Source organism: Pleurodeles waltl, chromosome 4_2 (genome assembly GCF_031143425.1).
Source record: "Pleurodeles waltl isolate 20211129_DDA chromosome 4_2, aPleWal1.hap1.20221129, whole genome shotgun sequence".
NCBI classification, from domain to species: domain Eukaryota; kingdom Metazoa; phylum Chordata; class Amphibia; order Caudata; family Salamandridae; genus Pleurodeles; species Pleurodeles waltl.
In genome coordinates, this window is record NC_090443.1 from 130347184 (window position 1) to 130368843 (window position 21660).

A 21660-nucleotide genomic window follows, 5' to 3' on the forward strand; every position below is an offset into this window, starting at 1 on the left:
GTCTGCTCCCTCTATACAACTGAAGGTTCACTTTGCAGCAGGGAAAAATGAATTAGACGTGGTCTCTTACTAATGCATGATATAACCTAACTTTTTTTTTCTTTCAAACAAATCACTAATGACAGCAGGAGTCTTGCATTACACTACCTCTGGAAGCAGGGCTTTTGAAGGAAAGAAGCCAGGCAGCTCCTCCACAGAGTATACTAACATCATTATAAACCACTAGTAGAAGGCCCAGAGATATACACCAAAATCCATCTGCCTTAGGGGTGGTGCGATGCTGCCTCCTTTTATTAAGCATAATAATACAGGGTTGTCTACTCTACCTAATCAGAGACGCAAAAATCTTTCTTCTGCCCGATGATCGGGGATCCCCTTCTCAGACCCCAAGGAGAGATGCAAGAGCTGCTCCTGTGCAGAGATGAGATAGGACCCCATCGTTTCACTAAGCAGAGGCGCACAATCCCAGCGTGTACTCAGTAGATTTCCAGGAACCCATCCCTGCTCCTAGATAAGTCATACGTCCAGTACCTTACAGGAGAAGCAGAAATCCCACCAATGATCCATGTGAAATTCACGGATGTTTATCTTAGCACAGGCCCAGGAATCATGGCAAGTTCTGCTTCTCACCAGAATGTCGAGGCAGGCTGCCTTCAGCAGGGTGATCTGGTCCGCGATGGTCAAAGTGCCAAAGCCTGGAAGCCTCTTTGCGAACTCCACGATCTTGATGATGCACTTGGTGGCCAGCTCGCTGAACTTGTCCCAGAGGCCGAGGTCAAGCTGCACCCGGTGGTCTGCACTGGAATTCTGAGGGTGTGGAGGCAACGGGAATAACGACAGAAGAGATCAGTTGGAGACGGGACAAGAATAATGGAACCGTGCACAACAAAATGAGAAGGGGGAGATGCATGTAAGGATGGATGGATGGAGAAAGTGTCAATGGTGACAGTGGAACAAATGAAGGAAGAGGCATCAGTGCTCGCTATCACTACAACATCACAATAAATGATCTGTCGAACGCTGCGCCTATGAGATCAATGAAACTGCTAGTGAACATACCCAGTTTACAATGGAGGCACCAACGGGACCAGATAAGCCCAAAACTACTCGCTATCTCGGGTGGGTAATTAAGGACATGATCAAACCATATTTACATGAGAAAGGAATGTGAACAGAGGGCAGCTGCGATAAAGGATGTGTACAGCACCTACTACCGCGCTGCTCCAGTGCATCTGTAGCGCCTGTCTAGAGCTGGAACCACCACCCGCGGTCCAGCACACACCCACAGCTGTGCCAACACGGGCCAAACCCCTCTTCCAGAGCTAGGGCCAGGCACAGCTCCATCGCTGCACCCAATACTGCGCTACAGCGCCTTGGGCTTGTGCAGTACCGAGACCCAGGCACCCCTCTGCCCGGGCTCCTCAGTCATGACCTGCAGCCCACCCTTGTTCCAGGGGTGGGACCACTCACAGCTCAGTTCTGATGCACACTTCTGGCAGGCTGTCTGTAAGTTCTTAGTGCGGAGGGTGTATTTTGTTTCCTTCCCGAAAACTAAAAACACTTTAATGCCAGCAGTGTTGCAATTTTTCACTAAGCTGTCTTGGCTGACAGATTTATTTATTCTAGACTAGGTCCGTTTTCTTATTGGCCTGGGGTCCCACCTGCAAGGACCCCTCCTTTTCCACCCTGAGGATCTCGAGCCTCAGTGCTGCCACCCTGCAGCGCCACCCATCTACTTCCTGCAGTGCCAGTCATGCCGAGGCCCGTCCGGAAGGCCTGCCAGTGGGGGAGGGGCGGGCGTCGACTCGGCCAGACTGCGCCCGCCCTCGAGCAGGAAGCTGCCAGTAAAACACCAGGACTCTAACAAAGGCCGCTCTGTCCCGGCCTCGGCTGCTCTGGAGAGCGCTGGAATTTTAGCAAAGACATTTATATCCACATTACGCCGCATGTGGGCCACTTAAAAACACACGTTTGGAGACTGAGGCACTAGGAAACGTGCGCTTTTTTATAGGGCGTGATGAGGAGACAGAGGGAATAAACACCTTAGTATCGGGAGAGGCTTGTGATGAAAGATATGATGATGACACAGTGAGCTCCCCTGCTCACGTGCAAGGGTGAGACTGCATACTAGAGACCTTTTGTAGGAAGCTCAGTCATGGATGAGGCGATGAAAGTCAGTAAAGTTATCAAGGTGGAGAGCTGTTCTGTTCAGAAGCGGGTAACATTTGGAGTGCCATTTTGAATTATTCAGTATTTGACAAAACACTCTCAAGGGGAGACCGGCCTGCCCCGTCTATTAAAGAGACGGATAATGGGTGCAATGCTGGAGCGAGCCGCTGCGCCGACCCGGGGGTCGGGTCTGATCACTGTGCAGGGTGCGCGGAAGGCGTAGTGATCAGTCTGCAGCGAGGGTGTACCCATGCAAAGGGGATTTCTTCTTCAGTTCTCACCTATGACAAGTTCACCGGCTTTTCTAAGAGCCCCGGCGACTCTTACAAACAAGCTATACAGAGCAGGGGCGTAAAAACTACACAAGGTATATATTGGGGCAATTCGTGGAGTAATTATTAAAAGAGAAAGCTAAACGTTGTTAATCTGGATTTCGGACTGTGATTTTTAGTTATACCTTTCGAAGATAGAGTGAATTGCTGCCGTTTTGTTGTACCTTTACATTCCCTGAAACTTAACGACAGGAACGCCAGTATCTTCATCTGTATAAACATATCTCAGTGCGGGTTTGTCACTTGCTAATAAAATCGAGGCAGTTGTGAAGTCTGCTCATTTCCTATCTGCATTTTATGGGGAATGCCACCCAGACTGGGTTATATAATCATTGTGGACTAGTTTTACGGGGGAATCGTCTCCCTGTGCTCCCCCCTCTGTGCTTTTGTCTCCGAGCGCTCCTCTGAGCGCATTTCTTCTCTCCTCCTGCATTACTGGAGGCGCTCTGCCCGCATCTAACCGAGTGCCGACCAGTCTCTGAATACTTGAGTAAGATTTTGGCATGGAACTACTAGGATATCCCTAAGGAAGTCTAGGGTGCCGCTAGGGGACACTCACTCCCATTACTGACTAGGTTATGGTTTGGCTTTGAACTACCACAATCCTAAACTCCTTAAAAAGAAATGTAAAGGTGCAGCGTCCAAATCCTTCAGTCCTTATGCCACAGACCAGTGGTTCCCAACCGGTGGGCCGGGGACCCCTGGGGGTCCGCGAAGCCTCCTCAGGGGGTCCGCGACTGCTTAGAATATGAAATAATATTAACAGATTTGGCCCCCACCTTTCAGTAAAGATTCAGTGGGGAGGGGGGTCCCCGGGCTCCAGTAATGATAAAGTGAGGGTCCACAGAAGTCAAAAGTTTGTGAACCACTGCCATAGACAGCAGCTGCATATTTTGAGACACACACATATTACCAGCACAGGGTTTAGGAATAGTTATCCTACATGGTTTCTTATAAGTTCATATAGCAGGCATCAGAAGTTTTTCTGAGGATTTCTATATTTAAAAAAACGTGTGCCAGATACCAACCCTGGGCCATTCCTGAGAAGAGTGTAGTTAAAAGAAAGAAAGAAACAACTAAAAACTACGTTTTTCAGGGGGGAATATAGTGATGAACTGATCATTTTTAGCTACCCCCCCCCCTCGGCAGAAAATCTTTCTACTCACTGAACTGTAATTTCTTAGTGGAATAAAGACATAAAACATGCAATTGTTCTTGCTGCTACTCGTCCCAGATGGACTTCACCGAAAACAACACCCAATTTGAGATGCTCAGGATTAGCCTAAAAGGACCCTTGTTTCTTCGGACAGTTAAAATCCCGGTGTACTCAGTGGCTAAACCTTCCCTGGGAGAGGCCTGCCGTTCGAAATCGCAGAGGGTTTTCTAGAGTTTTTAAAACCTATGTGGTCCTTTATTAAGCTAGATTTTGATTTGTTTCAGTATTCACTGCAGCACAGTTCTTACTCAATGTCCACAAAGTACGTATAGGAGCAGGTGGAGAGCACAGATATTTATTTCACTGCCACTTTTGATTTTGAAGCGTGGTTTCAATTAAAAAAATGATTTTGGTTTTAGGGCATTTTATGAAGCTCTTTGTGGGAACCCATTCATCGGAGTCCTATATTGTCAGGTTTTACCTTTATGATGACATCTGAAGTAGCAGTGAGTTAATCTTTTTTTCCTTAATTTAAACAAACGCCAGAAGCACTGTGACTCTGCCAGCTTTCCGTGTGAAGGTACTACTACTTATATAAAATTCCATAGGCACTGTGTACTCTAGTCGAACTGGATAAATTCGATTTTAGAAGATGTTTGAAATCTCCAAAGGAGTCCCTCACCCAAAACCCTCCTACTATGGCTTTTGGGCCATACTTTTCTTTTTATAAAAAAAAACAATTTTATGTAAAAGAAAGTTGATGCCTACAGACTCTGAACAAAATTAGAAAGACTACAACTTTATCCACCGATCGGGACTGAATGACTTAAATGACAACGCTCATCAACATAAAAACACAGGGAACAAGGACCTAAGTGAATAAATTAAATTACATTTTTAAACCCAGTATCACGAGTGCTGAGGTAATTATTTTCGGATATGAGTTGGTACTTAGTCCACCCTTAGAGCACATTAAAACGTGCCTCCCTCTATCTTCAGTTGACGGTGTCAGAAACCGGGACGTGGTACATTTGCCGAAATCTGCCTGGGTAGCTCGTGAAAAAACCGGATTGCTCTGGTAAATCTAGGCCGCCTATTCTTGCTACCCTCTCTTCTATTTACCAACCCTGCTTGGGATCAGTCCTTGTACAGCATTTACTCAATTTTAGTTCATATTGTTTACACAGCATTTAAACTAAACAATATCAAGACGATTAGACAGGAGACAGATATATGTCTATTTCCTCGCTATATTTAAAAAGAATGGAGCAGGTGAGGCTGCATTCATTATTTATGGGGTATTAAATTTACGTGACAATATATCCAATCAGACCATGAGCCTTGGGGATAAAATGAGGTATGTTGCAAAACAGATCCTCTATTTCTTCTAGATTTGACCATGCACAAGGATTTATCCCCTACACCCTCCGACTCAGATGGTCAGTCAGCACCGATGCTCAGTTCCAGCGGTGCGCAAGGCTCCTTACCGTAGTGTACTTGCCGAGCTGGCACAGCGAGGGGAAGGTCTCCTGATGTGCTTTGCTGACCTTCTGGATCAGTGCTTCCATTTCGGGTGGCATCTCATAGCTATCGGTCACCACCTCCTCCTTGATCTCCTTCTTCTTCTTGTTTCGATCATTCCTCACCGCTGCAGCAGCCACAGCAGAACCAAACAAAAGACAAAAACAGTAAGTACATGCTGCACTGCAAAAACACAAAGAACCACCGAGATCTATAGTTTTATAGCTTGGTGAAGCTGCATTTCTGGCTCACCGTCATCTTGAGACAGTCCCTCCTGCGCCCTGCTAAGACACACCGCTCAATCTCAATGAAGCCATATGTAAGGTATGACATCTAACATACGCCTCAATCCCCCGTCCCTGAACCGCAGACAGTGTTCCACGACTAATAATTATTAACTTTTCATACCCATCAGTAATGTATACGCACATACTTATGAGCAAGGCAACCTTCCAACAGTGTATTAAGCACTATTAATTACACTGATTGAGAACACTAATAGAATTAAAAATGAAAATCATCACCTGTGCATCTCCAATACGACGCTAGCGTATTCAACGTATATGATAAAAAAAGTTATTAAAACAAAAAAAAGCACCATGTGGGATGGTCTGAAAACAAGTTAACTGTTAACATACTATATTTACTACAAAGAAGACATCTTATGTCTTTTAAGACGATGCACCCGTAACAGCGTTCAGACCATTTTTTACTATTTTAATTTTTCAACCAGCATAAAAAATAACGCAAGGTATTTGGTCAGTGGCTGAATTTCTTTGGTTTATGTATTCACAATTAACTAGGTTAGCAGTAAATTGCCTTATGCCAAAGTTAACACCAAAAAGAGAGAAATTATGGGTTAGATTTTCCTCAAACTGCCCTATAAGTATTATTAGGTAGCTGTGTAAAACAGCCCGAAAATAATCATTCAGATAAACATTGGTTTTAAGAAAAACAGACTACAGTGTTAGTATTTTTTTTTTTTTTCCCAATATTAAAATGTCTGTGCAAGGACAGTGCTTGAATACACAAACCTTAAATGCTGTGTAATATTTTTTTCTGTTTCATTTATAGACTTCGAAGCTTCACTGGCTCCCTATTCACAAACGAGCACAATTCAAACTCCTCACCCACACATTCAAAGCACTACATGACACTGGACCATCATAACTCAACAATAGCATCTGCTTTCACAAACTTTATAGACACCTTCGCTCGTCCGGACTCCCGCTTGCACACATCCCATACATATGGGAAACCAGAGTCAGCTGTAAGCCTTCTCATATACCTCTCAAAGCATGGGACTACCTGCTGCTACACATAAAGCCTCCGTACCTCTTGAATTCCACAAGAAGCTGAAGACCTGGCTTTTCGAGTAGTCCCACCAGGCCCTAGGTATGGCTACACTCACATCTCCTCAGCACTAGGAGACCTTCCAGGGCGATACTCTGCTCTACAGATCCGCATAATATAATATCAACAGTCACAGTTTCAAGTTTCGTTTTTCGTACCCCAGAAGTAGACAGACCACCGTCACACACCAAAAAAATCTTTAAACCTGTAATGTGGAGCTGAAAATACTAAAAAAAAAAAAAAAAGTACTTTTCTTAAGGGTCCTTCAGTCTATTGGGTTGCACAGGGTGATCTTTAACTTTCCTCTGACTTTGCATCTCCTTGTAAAGTTGATAAGCATTTCTAATAGAATGCACTCCACTTTAAATGTAGGTCAGGGGTTTTAAGACCTTACATCAACCCCGATAACCGGCAGCCCAGGCTATGGGCAAGCGGAGGTGGTATAGAGAATACTTAAACTCTGTTCTATAGGCAAGCTCAGTGCAGTATGGCTGCCCACCTGGGCCCCAGTAAAATATGCCTCACTCAACAGGTAAAGGAGGCAATGTCGCAACTGTCACGTTTGCTACAAATATGGGATACAGATTTAGACCTTTTCAGTGTGTCGGCTAATGAAGCCTGATATAGGATATTTAGCCACACCCCTGATAGATGACACTTTAATCTGTAGAAATGTGGAAGGCAAACCATTACCTATTACTTCGGTCATATATGGAACTCTTTAATCTATATACACTTGCTGAGAAGAAACGGGCTTCAGGTTTCCCCCCAGCCTTTGGTCTGCAAAGGCCGGCAAGAGACTAGGATTCCTGAATATCCATAAACTACATACAATGGAGGGAGGCGTTTTTTCCAGATCTTCTTAGTTGTATGGAGTACCTAGCAGTTTTAAAAGGTGATTCTGTAACTATTAATCCAATTCTATCTTCTTTGACGTTTAACCACAGACAAAACATTCAGTTGTTGGTTTGTGGATTTCCTCCCTCATGCTTCTTTCCAACCCCCTAAAGTAAGATGCACTTTGAGAGTTCCCAGACAGATTGGATGTCCTGGACCTTGGCTGTCTGCCTCCGCTGTGGGCAGTTACACCATGATGCAGCCCAAATGAGTGGGATCTATTCAGTTCATTTGACAACCTGGAGCCTGGCACTAGGGACAGTATGCCTCAGCTCACACTGTAGATTTTCATGTCAACCGATGGGATCAGGGGCTATTTTAAGTATTGGGAGAAGGCGAAAGTTAGATTTCCTATGATGAACAAGAAGATAAATGTCTTTATGACCAGTCTAAGTCGTCAACTCCAGCTGTGTGGCGCCCACCTGTTCTTTTTGAAAACAAAGCACTAAAAATTACAAAACCGATCAGCCACAAGTGTGCTGGGGGCACAAAATTGTAGCTCTAGCGGGGCTGAGAAGCTTTTACCCATTTCAATGGAATCCGATGGTGAGGGCCTTCACAGAAATACTGGACAGCTGTCGCGCCCTACACCAGTGGTCTCCAAACTTTTTAATGCCGCTCCACCCCAGTTGAAAAATAAAAGTCATTAGGCCTCTCTCAAAATTTTTCACAATAATTTTATAAAGATGACAATATTTAAATATGTCTACACCTATTTAAACATTGCAGTTAAGTTTTCTTACCTTTTTAAAAATGCAATAACATGCTTCTGCTTAAAACAAAGCCCTGTTATCTGTATAATGCTTCTTTTAGCCAGAGCCAGGTGCCCCTCCCCCCGGGATCACTTGAGGCCCCCCTAGGGTCACCCGCCCCCTCAGTTTGAAGACCTCTTCCTTACACACAATAGATAAGGGCCCTGCCTGCAGCCAGGGAAGCTCAAAAGTAGGTGTACCCCAGTGCAGAAACGTCAAGCTCATTTTTAAATATATTTGACGACGTGGTGGTAATGCGTTTTTAAGTGGGGGCGGGACTTATTTTAAGAGGGGAAAAGCAGCTATTCTCCCACTAAGTTCGGTAAACTTCATCTGTACAGATTTTCTGATAATTAGTGAGGTCTTAAGGAGCTTTCAGAATCTGGGCACCACTTTACTTGGTCCTCCAACAATCCTACCTTGGTGAGGTGCAGCTGCTAGGAAATGCAACACTTGAATCCTGGCTGCCTTCAGGTTCTGGGGCATCACTTAAATGATTAATCGTTCCGCCAAATGCCCATCAGAGCCTGCACACACGTAAAAGACCAGTACACCACACCACACCACACCACACCATACCATACGGAGGACAGCTGGCTAACAGTCTGCCTCTTCTAAGCCTACACGACCAAACTTAGAACACCACCAACTATGTGGGCTGTTCTCCCGGGTAGAGTTCCCACCGCGCCCCTGAATCTGATGCGGTGGACCCTTAAGAAACAGAATGCCCACTCTCATTAGCAGTCGAACCACTCCTACTCCAAGCAGTATTGTTACATCCATCCCCCACACCGGTTTACATTTTCTGCTGCAATCATCCGATTTTCACTATTAGACTGGGTGGTGGTCCTACGAAACATTCTCTCAAATGCAGCCGGTAGAGGGCGCTGTGACACCTTGTAAAAAGAAGCATCTCACCACTTCGTTTTCCAAAAGCAGGGTAGCTCACTTTTGCCATTCCTACAAAGCTAGACGAGTCAAGACCAAGAGGAAATCCCCTGAAATGTTCCACAGGAACGCCTCCAGTCCGGAGCAAAGCACATGTGATTGATGCATATTGTTACAATGCAGCTCTTCCTGTACAAACTCCAAATAATTCCCGTGCTGTTTAATTCTCAACCTGGCTAATTCTCATGCCCAGGAACAGTCCGACATAACAGATTAGCAAAAATACACACCCTCCACGCAAAGGTTTTTTTTTGCGTTTTATAGTGGCCGCATTAAAAGAATAATTAATCGAGGCTCAATAACTCATTCATTTAAGGCAGGGGACCGCGAGTATCTACCTTTCTTGAACGGGACGAAGAATATGTCAAGCATCCGAAAAAAAAAAAAACCTCCAAGAAACGCCACTCTTTGGAATCATTCCTCTGTAATAACATTTCTTAGAATTCTCCACAGTCATGATCTAAAGAAAACTCATCCTGTGTGACGATTCTTACACATCACTTTCAACACAGACCCCAGCGCCACATGGATTGTTTCCGGATTTCTTGGGAAAACAACAAATTCTGAGAAGGCACTGCACTTCGGAAAGGAGTTCTGGGTTTAACCGTTTGCTCCTTGTACAGTGTAATACTGAAGATGACAGAATCAGAATTGAACGTTCTCGTTCACATCTACATGTCTGAAAGTCCCCCAATAGAATTGTCAGCCTCTCCACCGCCTTAGAACAACCTTGCGAAGTTAGAGGGCATCTGGACAAGGCCGTAATTTGTGACAGGTTAAGCATAGACACCCCGCCTCTATCCCACAATGCAGCTGGTGGGATCCTGAAGTGTTTGTCTAGTTTTAAAAAGTTAGGAGACCTCCATTTTCAAAACTCTGTGTACGACTAGAGTCAAACACTCTAGAGGGCCTCCAGCTTGCTTGTCTTGGATCAATTTTCCTTTTGGCGACCTGCTCTTCTATTCGTAAGATGCAAAGCTGAAAGTAGCGAAACAGTTTCAGAGCCACAACACCACGCAGCAGAACTTCCACACTAACAGAAATGTTTGACAAACTGGGGGTCTCTAACCACTTTGTTTCTCCGTTTTTTGTGCAGATTCATACGTGGATATTTACATCCATCCTTTTGTTCATCTGTTCAGGACAAGGCCAGATACATAAGGGCCTTGTGGCAAACCACGGATCGAGTGCTGGTAACACTTAATTTCAATGAATGTAAAAAGCAAACCATTAGTAAAGTTTAGAGTGGTGGCATTCCCAACTTGCAGCACTGATGATGGGCTTTCGGCTCTACACATATGGCGAACAAAACGAGCATTCGGCCTCTGCGCTTGTAGCTGGCATCAAAGCCCTTCCATTATCAGGTGCCTAAGGTGTTTCACCACTTTCGAAACACTGACATAATACTTGCGTGCAAGACTAGAGAATCAGTCCATTAGAGAGGCCTCTTAAGCATCCACGCAGCAACAAGACAGGTAACGGGGCTGACCATTACCCCTCTCTTCAAATCCCGGGACTGGTTGTTTACCTGGCCCAGACGGATTTTTTTTATTTCAGGCCCTGTTTAAAAGGGAAGGGTTGTGGAAGTGCCATTCCAACCACTGCACTTCTTTGCTCTTCCATCTTCGGAACAATCTTTACCTAGTGAGAGTTACTGATCCAGAATCACCTTTTTATGAAACCCTTACAACTTAGCAGCTCAGGATTTTGGAAAGTGGACATTAAGCCTAGTTGGCGCCTATACTCAGAAGCTAGTTTCTTGCTTTGTGTCTTCATGAGGTTTTTTTGAGTGGTGCACACAAAGGCCTTTCACTGCACTCTTGTAGACTTTGTGACCACCTTAGTGGCCTTGCACTAGCATTAGGAGGTAACTGTTTGGGCTGACCAGGGAGGAGTCTTTCACACTGGTGAGAGAACGTTAACCATGAACTAGTTCAGAAAGCTCATCTTCATAGGAGATCTTGGTATCCAAGTGCATCTGGTTCATCAGCTTGTGGATTAAACCCTCCATGCTTTTATGGTTGGTAAAGTGAGTATCATAAATATGGTGATAGTTACATCTGTTAGTTATGGCATTTAGAAGCGGCAGATGTAGTATAAACCACAAAACAAGTTAATAGATAACATATCTCGTCTTCAATTTCTCTTACTTTTTGAGAGGTTCAGACAGAGCTTTTTCTGGAGCACTTCCTGGTAGCCTGAAACAAAATAGTTTCTTAACTATAAGAGTAGTTTTGCAGCTTGAAGAATTTTCTGGATTCACATTCTGGGCATTATTCCACCATCTAGTGGTTGGGTCCAGAATTCTCCCCTTATAGTAATAGTCCTTCTCTCTCTCTGTTTTTTTTCGTGGGGCATGGGTGGATCCATTATTTGGTGCCTTATCCAGCCTCCTGTGATGTCATACACCCTCCCAGGAAGCTCCTCTTGTGGTCACCATCTTCAGATTTTTTTTTTAATTTTCCTTCCTCCATCTTCCGGGGGAGGTTGGTGGGTCACTTGTGATTCTACAAAAATCTTCAAGCTGCGAAACTACTCCTACAGGTAAGAAACCATTTTGTTTTGCAGCATGAATATTTTCTGGATTCACACACTGTGCAGTGATTTAATATCAATCAATCAATCATTAAATTTCTAAAGCGCGCTACGTACCCGTTAGGGTTTCAAGGCGCTGAGGGGAGGGGGGGGGTAGCTGCTATTGGTCGAAGAGCCAGGTCTTGAGCGGCAGAGAGCGCACAGGTCTAGCGAAGCTTACCAGAGCCCACTAGACACCAGGGATGAGGCGCAGAAGGATGCCTGCGGGTGGAGGAGGGCCTCAAACACGCTAGCAGCAGCGTGGGCGGGGGGCAGAGGCACGAGACAGCAAGGTGGTGCTGCGGACGTGGGGGGCGAGCTCTAGACCAAAAACAGGTCATAGCATTTTTTTAAGTTGTGGTGTTTGGGCTAAAGATGGATTTAAGTAAGTACATAGTCTAAGTACTTTCTGTCCCATTTGAGCTTCCTTGTTCATTTGAATGCCTATACAATAATGTTTATTGGACAAATGAATTGATGACCAAGTAGCCACCATGCAAACGTTCTGTAAGGGTATGTTTGCTAGAAAGCCAAAGACTGCCCCTTTCTTCCTTATTGTATGTGCTCTTGGTATGTTGCATAACTGCAACCATGCATTTGCATGACATATTTGAATGGTTTGTGAAATCCATTTGGCAATTGTACCCTTAGTAACTGGTTTGTTGAGACTGTTGTTACTAAAGGAAAACAAATAGTTGTTTTATTTTCTTATCCATTTTTGTTCTTGCTATATGATACACGATTGCTCTTCTGGCATCAAACGTGTTTAACACTCTTTCCACTTGATTTTTTGGTCCTTTGAAGAAACTTGGAATTTTTATAGTTTGATTAATATGAAATTATGACATGACCTTTCAGAAAGAAATGGGGGTCTGTCCTCATGACTACTCTATCCTTGTGTATTTGCAGGTATGGCTCATGGATTGTAAGCGCCTGTAGTTTACTTGCTCCTTAGAGTGATGTCACTGCTACCAGAAAAGCTGTATTCAGCGTAAGCATCTTTGATGAAGCTCTGTGTAGGGGTTCAGGAGGCTTCATCATGAGCTGTGTTATAACAAGATTAAGATTCCATGTAGGGGCCGGTACTTGTCTGGATGGGGCCATTCTCTGTGTTTCTTCTAGGAAGCATTTATTGACAGGTGATCTAAAGAAACTTCTTCCCATACATACCCTTGTGTCTGCAACAATTGCAGATAGATAAACTTTTAATGATGTATAAGTAAGTTTGCAGTCTAGGCGATGTGTAAGGTATTTAAGGACTGTACCGTCCAAAGTACAAGCTCGATCTTTGGCACTACCTGGAGTACCTTTCCCATTTTGCCATATAACATTTTCTAGATGTTGGTCTTCTTGCCTCTCTTAGAAATGCCATTGTATTTTCCAGCAAGTACATGGCCAAACTATGTCTTCAGGAACCATACTGCCAACTTTAGTGATTCTGGTTACGGATGGTGCAGTCTACCCCCTTGCACTGACAGCAGGTCTAACCGCTTTGGTAATTTTTGAATGTTGCCATGTTTATTAGATACCTGTACCATGTCTGTCTTGCCAACTGTGGGGCAATAAACATCAGCATCACCTTGTTGTGTTTGGATATGATTACAACAGAGGTATGGGGTAAAAGCATAAGCAAATTTTCCGTGACCAATTTACTGACAAAGCATTCCCCTGAGACTGGCAGTGTGGGTGCCTGGAAGTGAAGTACTGGCATTTTGCTTTTGCTTGTGTTGTGAATAAGTCTACTTCTGGTGTTCCCCACTGTTCAAAGATCTGTTTGATTGAGTTTCCACATGTAGAATGATGAAGCTTGTCTGCTTAATTTGTCTTCTTGAACATTGTCTTTCCCTGGGAGGTGACTCGCTGTTAAGTGAATTTTCCTCTGCTGTGCCCACTTCCAGATTTCCTCTGCTTGCTTTGACAGAACAAAGGATGACGTTTCTCCTTGTTTGTTGATATTGAACATTGTTGTGGTATGGTCTGGTTGGATCAGAATGGTTTTTCCTCACAATGGCTTCTGAAAAGCATTTAAGGCTAGGAACAGTGTTTTTAGTTCCAGAGCATTGATATGTTGTACTGCTTCTAGCTCCTTCTAAACATTTCTTACCTTGAAAGAGCCCATATGTGCCCCCACCCCAGATGTGATTGTATTGATGGCCACAGTTGGAGTTGGTCTGTCAAAGGTCTTCCCGCTGTTAATAATGTTCTGTTACACCATGACATCGCTTTCTGTATTTATTTGTGAGACAACCACTAGATCCTCCCAACTCTCTGTGGCTTGTAAAAGCTGTGTTTGTAGCCATTCCTGGATTGGTCTCATGTGAATTCTTGCATGTGGGATAAGAGTTATGCATGATGCCATTTTTAACATTATCTTCCCCACAGTCCTCACTGTCAACGATGGACTCTTCTGGGACTGGTGAGCTTAATCCTTTTTTCACATGGATAAGACTTTGATTCTACTGTGTTGATTTTTGCACCCTGAAAAATCTTTCCCTGTTCTGGTCTTGTTGATGATTTTTCTGTATTTATTGAAATTCCTAGTTTGTATAGTGTAGATACCACTCTTTGTACATCTGTTTTGCGTTTTTTTGTTGTTTTTTTTAAGAGTTTGCTCTTATAAGCCAGTCTCCTAGGTACGAATACACATGTATCCCCTGCCTTCCTAACTACGCTGCCACTCTGCCATGCATTTTGTGAAAACTCTGATGTGGATTGTATGCCGAACGTCAGTACATTGAATTGGTAATGTTTTTTGTTCACAACAAGCCTTAAATTTAAATTTGTGGAATGACCTCTTAAAGAGTTTTCAGTTTGAATCGTTGTCCTTACATACATTTGTATATAAATGCTAGGTCCAGAACTGGCTGAAGACTTCAGTCTGGTTTTCGATTCAAGAAATATGTTGAGTAGTTTTCCTGGTGGATTTCTTTTTTGAGGACACTTTCTATTGCATATTTTCCTAATAACTCCTCTACTTCCTTGATTAGGTGGGGTGTTTCTTCCACTGAATGTGTTCTTTTCTTTGATCCCCTTACAGGTGCTCTATGAATTCCATGCAATATCCAAATTTTAGAATGTTCAAAATCCAATTGTGTGACATTATCTTTCTCCACTAGTGAAGGAAGTACTTTATTCTCCCTCTCACTATTGCTGCATGTTAGAGGTGTTAGTCCTGCAAAATCACTTTGATGAGGAAACAGATCCTCCTTTGTGTGGCTAAGCTCTTCAACCTGCTCGTCCCCGAAAGAAACCAATTTTTGCCAATTCTTCTAGTATCCTTGATCAGGGCAGAGAAGCATTCCAAGAACCTGCAACATGTATAGCAATAACACCAAGGACAGAAAAAGTATCAGCACTCCTCTAAAGACCACGCTTATATTTAAGGTATAGTGCTGGCAGATTCCATTATCGCTTCAACGGCCAGAAAGAGGGCAAATATCCCAGCACCATCAGGATCACCACTGGATAAGGAAAGTAAAAAGGACTTGGTTGGCAGGAAATTCACAAGTGGTGCAGCTAACCAATGGAGGATAGCTAATTCAAATGCCCTCCTGAATAGTTACACTTACCCACAATGGGAAGAAATGTGGGATTGAGAAGCGTCTTTCAACTGTGTTTTAGTAGACCACTTTTTATGCGTCTCCCCTCCTTTTGTTAATGTTGAAACATCTCGACTTAAGATTGTCTCTCAACATCCTAGTCTCTTATTTTATTTAACCGCTTTTGGTATCCTTGTACTGGGACCCAAGAGGCTCTTTTGAGGTCTGCTTGTCTTTGGTCAGCGATTTCCTCAAAGTCGAGCCAGTTTTTGGCATTTGAGACTCTGCGGTCAAGGTTTCCCACCTGTATGGTTTTTCGAGGTTACCTTCTCCTTTAACTTTCAGTGTTCGACATCAATGCTTCTCAGCTCTACATCCAAGCTTTCTCCCACTGCCCCATCGGCAATGTTGTTGTTGTCGTCGTCACTTGAGAGACTCAGATCTTTTAGAGATGGCACTTGCTTATAGCCTTTCATGGCGTAGTGCACCAGCCTCTGCCTCGCCTTCAACAACTTCGTCTTAAACCTACCGCACACCTCACAGTGCTCACTTTGGTGGTAAACTGGCAGGCAAAGGTTACATACCTGGTGCTGGTCTGAGAGAATTTGTGATGGCACTTGGTGGAGAATTGGAAAGGGGTCTTCTCAATCACACGTAATAGGGAGCCCCCTGTCCAGGCACTCTCTACACCCTCTTAGCGATCCCACTGATAGTTGGAGTTCTTGGCGGTACCTTTTTCGGTAGTCTTTAATTTTCTTCTTCAGAATAACCTCAACGAACTTCGATATCACTTCAGCTTTTTTCAACGACTTGTGGATCCTTCAGCTGTGCATCCAAACCAAATGGTGGAGTAAGAATGTGAAGATGGCAGCAACAAGAGGATCCTTCTTAGATGTTGCAAATGTCCAGGGCGCGGCTGTTCAGTAATATGCCACACTTTTAGCCTCATAGAATGAAGAACAAAACTAAAAATGCTCTACTTTAATTTTTTTTTTTTTATTAATCCTCTTTCGTGATACATATGAATGAGACCTGTTGTTAATCATAACCATATTGCACCTACTGCCTTCAAATGCTTACACCTCTGAACCTATGGGATCACTTCATACTCCCTACGGATACTTGTAGAGCTCAATCAAGGTACTGTCAACAAGCACATCTGTGACATGCATCATTTTAACCACTATCTGCCTCGGTGCATCCTGTAACCAAGTTGCAATCATGAATTTAGCACGACACAATTAAAACCAGCTGTGGGTGCTGTATAAATTAATTTCAAAACGCCACAGACTGGAGTCCCATTTTCAACATAGAAATTCATTGCAACGTTTGACTGTCACCTGAACTCTACATGTCACTTTAGGCAATCCGATCAAGGCCTTTTCTTGTACCTAATTCAAGGCAAAGCAGGTTTTCCAATATGTTCTTCCATCTCATTAATGAACAACTTGCAAAAACATGAGACCTAATTTTTCTTGTATAACCTAAATAAATCGTTGTGTTGCCCCATTATATTCATTTTCTTCATATTAACAAAACATCTAGTCTGCCTGAACATTGCAGCCTTCCGTTTGATGCTGAATGTAATGTGAGTGCTAATGGTTTATTCTTTCTCTCCCATATTATTTTTAAGAAATGCTGGTGTCTGCAATATTGAAAATCCAGACACCTACCAACTGTTCCTTAAGTAAAGCAACATGACACTTAGGTATTTTTGTGCAAATATAAAATGTGTCAACCAAATAAACAGATGATAGCCTTTTCTGTCCATCGTGATTCTGGTTCATGAATTTGACTTCTTTCACCCAAGTGCAGACCCAAGGCACCTAAACCCCAAAAGAGCCTCTATTTTCAATAAATCAAATAAAGGCTAGAGCTCTGGTTAAATGTACTGGTTACCTTGTATCCACAAGTTATGTCATACTTAACAGAAAGGAACATTTTCCCGTCCCTCTTCAATTCTACCCTTTTGTCATCTTGCTTTGCCAGCTCTCATTAAAAAAGCCCAAAAGGTGAGGTGTTCAAATGACTTCTATCACTCAAACCGAGCCAACACTCTCACTCCAGATCATCTACAAGTGTTGCCTTTCGGTCCTGTCTCATCCTAGCAAGATTCTCTGTAGTCTGGATGGAGACTTGTGAGTTTCTTGAAAGGTATGCGAGGGACGTACCTTTCGATGATAATATGGCCTATCAGCCCGAGACAGCAATAATGCTAATCTGAGGGCAGTGAGTCGATCGGCGGAGGTTCTTGGTTCATGTGAGCACTAACCAGCAGCAGCGCGTCGATTTATTTCCTTCTACCTAACTGCTGAAGGCACAGCAGGCCCGGTTTCCCTGCACTTACCAGGACCCCTAGATCTCCCACGCACTGGCTAGTAGCGCCGTGACTACGGATAACAGCATACACGTGGCGTGGCCTACAACATCTTACAGTACTGTCTAATTCCAAATATATGCCTCGCGGAGTGCCATCGCGAGGAGCTTTCTTTGAATGCCCAAGGAGGCCGTGGACGGCTCCCGCTACACCTGATGGGAAGAGAACTTTACAAAGTGCTGTGAATCGGACCCCTGACCCCAGTGGCTCACCTCCGACCCTGTGGCCACAGGTGGCAGGGACAGCGCGGAGAGTTGATGGGAAGAGCTCGGTGCACGGGCCGTGCGGGAGGGGCTCTCCGTGGGACTCCCCGCCGCATGCATCGTGAGTTACAGTTCATGAACAGCAAATTAAACTGGCTCTATTTACACATGCTTTTTCTTGGCCCGACACCGGCTCGGCGAGCGTGAAGCATGCAGCGCAAGAGAAAATGGGTCTCGAACGAGAGATGAAGGGGAAGAGGGCAGAAAGGAGTATCCGAAGTCCCACTAAACTTGCATCTGCGCCTTCTCCGGGATGAGGGGCTTCTTGCTCACATTTGGGCTCCCAGTCATCCTGCCACAACTCTCAGCTTTTCCTTTCATTCCCTTTTCAATTCATTCCCCTCGTCCCATCTTCCTTCTCCCACCAGTAGTATTTTTTTTAGTCGGTGTTGGTTATCTGCACCACTCATTTCAACTCGTCTCCAGGTATTTAGGGGTTTCTGATGTTACACTCGGTTTTTATTTAGCTCCTCTTTCACATCTTTCCTCCACCTTTTCTTTATCGCGGCTTCCCTGGTTTCTCTCCCAGTCTTCAGGAATCTTGTTATTTCATTTACGGACCCTAACTCCATCCTAAAATCATCCCTTCAACACAACAGCAGCCCGTGGCTTCTCTCTCCCTCTTCCCTTTACTGCTCAGCAGAAGCCACGGTCCCCATCGCCTCCGAGCTCCCCTCCCTCCCTTTGCTCACACGTTTCCCTCTTGCACTTCCTGTTCACCCCAGGATAAAGTGCGAGAGAGATCTGGCAACAGGATACCCGAGCTGCAGGAAATCCACTTATAGACTGAGCCGGGAGCCGATGCAGGCCTGTGTGCCAGGGCCCTGCTGTTCTACAGCAATCCTGTCATACCAGGGAGAGCGGCCACGCTCTCCGACTGCAGCCTCCTCACCAGACACAGCACCGTGTCCCTACAGCAGCCCCTGCCTAGCGAAGGACAGGGCCCAGCCCCTCTCCGAAGGCCCCTCCAATCAGGGTAAAGGCCTCTTCTGCCCTACAGCGGCCAAGTCAGGGCAGCCCCTACACTGAAACTCTTTCTGACCAACGAGATCCCTGCTTTAAGTCTGTATGGCCTTCATACCAGAACACAGGCACAGCTCTTTACAGCAACTCGAAGAAGGGGCAGATCTTTCCTGAAGTAACCACTTGGATATGAAGGGGTGGCTGCTGAAGCGAGCGACCCTATACTCTTCTATGGAGCGTTGGCCACAGCTTTTATTCTGCAACACGAAGGTGGAACCCAGCTGTCCCGCAAAACTCCTCCATCCCGGAGGATAAACCACAGCTCTGATTCTGCAACCTTTTCCAACCCAGTAGATCCAGTCCCGCTCTATGACCGTAGACCCTTCATCCCAGTGCATAGGCCCCTCTATCCCGCAGCAACCCATCCGAATCAGAGGATGGAGCCCACTCTTTTCCCGAACCACTTCTTACCAGACAGCAGGGCCAGGCCCAGGTCTTACACTTTCATGCAGCGAAGGGCCCGGTTAGCAGAGCGCATATGGTGTCTGCGGTCAGGCCCCAGCTACCCTACTTCAGTCTTCCATACCACAGCGCAGGGGCCGCCTTCGCACCATACATGCTGCTCCTCCAAAGCACGAGATGCACTTAGAGCTCCGAGTAGTGGTCCTGGGGAAGGTATCGGTTTACTTCCACAGACCCACAGTACAAAATAAACCTGGCACCGCTTCTGGTTAGCAAAGGATCCCCAGACCATGCACAGGCATGTTCCAGCCTCTGAACCATGCATTTTCACTCCAGTTGCTGTTCTGAAATCCAGTGGGTACCAGGCAGGCACATACACAAACAAATAGTCTGACCAGGTTCCACATGCGTAATCTGTGGCGATTATTCCATAAAAAAAGTATTCGCACCAATGAGTCTCTCATGAATGTCCAACTTCTTGGTACCATCAAGTCTGGAAGTTGATGATTCTCAGCTAGTTTTTGTAACCAAGCGTTTCTCTCCATAAAATATGCCAGGGCTCTGCCCTGCGTTGCCAATGCGAAGCTCAGAGCCTCTGCACTGCTGCTTTTCAGTCCCCACATTCAGCCGAAGTCTATCACTTCTGCTTGGTGGAAGTCGCAGACGTACAGAGAAGGAGGTTCTACTCCTTGGCATATCATTTAAAAACATTACCAACTTAGCAGCATGGCACACCACCCTAGGAAGTCCTGAAACTAAATGATCCTGAAATGCTTTAGACCTACCCTTGACATTCCCTGTACCTCGCTAAACAATTCCTCAAGCTCCTTCGGGAGACTCATTGCCAGTGGGCTCCACAGCTGAACCTAGTGGCCACTTGGCTAATCCGGTTCCTTTGGCCCATGGAAGGTCCTAGATCTGGACTGCTTAGGATACTCCCAGCGGTCTGAGAATGTTTCCTGTACGCCGATGCAAATATTACTATTTGTTGCTCGTTGGAAAACCGTTCCGATGGTTAAATGTGTTGCACATTGGTCAGAAATGTAATTACTCTGCTGATCGTATGGCTATGTATATGCTGTGTCCAGATGCATTAAATAAATAGTGTCTCTCCATCGAGCACTCAGATCTTGAAAATATGCAACGTAATCTTGTAATGCATGCAGGAGTGCATCAGTAAAAGTAAGACCTATGTGCCTTCAATTTTCTCAAGCTTTAGGCATTCTAATTATTGTGCTTACATTTTAGTCACCTGTGCGTTAGCTTTCTGGAATTAGCTTTTTAAGTGAGTTGCATGCGCTAGGTATTTCAAGAAACCATTTAATATTAAAACAAATTAGGCCTATTCTTAACACATGAATTATACAGACATAGCTGAAAAATGTTTCATGACATGCTCTACACGTCCCAGGCGTTTCATTATCTTTTTCTAGCACTTAGAAGTACCTATTTCTTTTTAGCTAACCCTACTTCATTAGGGGTGAGAAGATGTATCGTAACAGAGGTCTGAGAGAAGTTCTTGCTAGGTAGGAGACCGGATACCAGGAAAACTCAGACTGTTTGTAGATTTAACAGGGATGCTCATAGAAGGCTAACTTCAATTGCCCACTGGATTGTCTCTTGCGTCTCCAAAGGCCATTATGTGCTGAGCATCCAATCCCGGAGGCTCACACAAACACAGCCATGACTGGTCGCTATGCATGATGCATACCCCTTATCAGTGCACTCCCCAGTGTGGCCATCTAGTCACTTCACAAGCCCTCCCCAAATATTACTGCTTGGATACAAATTATACGGCTGACCTTCGTCAACATGCATTCCAAGAGATGTGCCTGGTCCATAGCCATGCGCGACCCAAAGTTTATAAGCTTAAAAATCTTCCCATATATTTGAAAGGTTTTGATGCAAAGCTAGGGTTCCAATACCTTCATTTTGTAGAAATAAGGTTTGTGCTCAGAAGCATAGCTCTCCTTCTTTAACAGTGGTCCCACCATTGAATCCCCACAGCTTCAGGCCACTGGTGATAACCCCTGCACTTGGCCCACTCCAATTAATGTTATTTCCCAAATACATATATGAATAAATTCACAATAGACTCGTTTTAGTCCGCCCTCCAAGCTGAGGGCGGGGCGGTATCCTCCCATTGGAGGATTTGTAGGTTTTTCTTGGCCTTGTCGTGCCCCCATTGGACTGATGACCTTGGGGGCTCTTCCCTCTCCCTTGAGGGGGATGCCGGATGCTGTCCTATGCTGGTTTGCCGCTCAGGCGGCTTTGAATCACAATTTCCGGGTCTCCGGCGGCGGTTAATGCACCGGCCACTAATGCCCCCTGCGGGGGCGGCCCTTTGCCATAAC

The 21660-nt window shown here is 44.8% G+C and overlaps 1 protein-coding gene across 3 annotated transcripts in view; it reads right to left on the reverse strand.

Moving 5' to 3' along the window:
- The window catches only part of RARG (retinoic acid receptor gamma), a 321589-nt gene that overhangs the window by 32336 nt on the left and 267593 nt on the right, over positions 1–21660 (reverse strand). For all 3 annotated transcript variants that reach the window (XM_069230945.1, XM_069230946.1, XM_069230947.1), the window contains 2 exons: positions 5145–5305; positions 631–807 (listed from right to left, as the gene is read on the reverse strand). In XM_069230945.1, coding sequence (XP_069087046.1) covers positions 631–807; positions 5145–5305 — 338 coding nt within the window. The remainder of the gene's footprint in view (positions 1–630; positions 808–5144; positions 5306–21660) is intronic.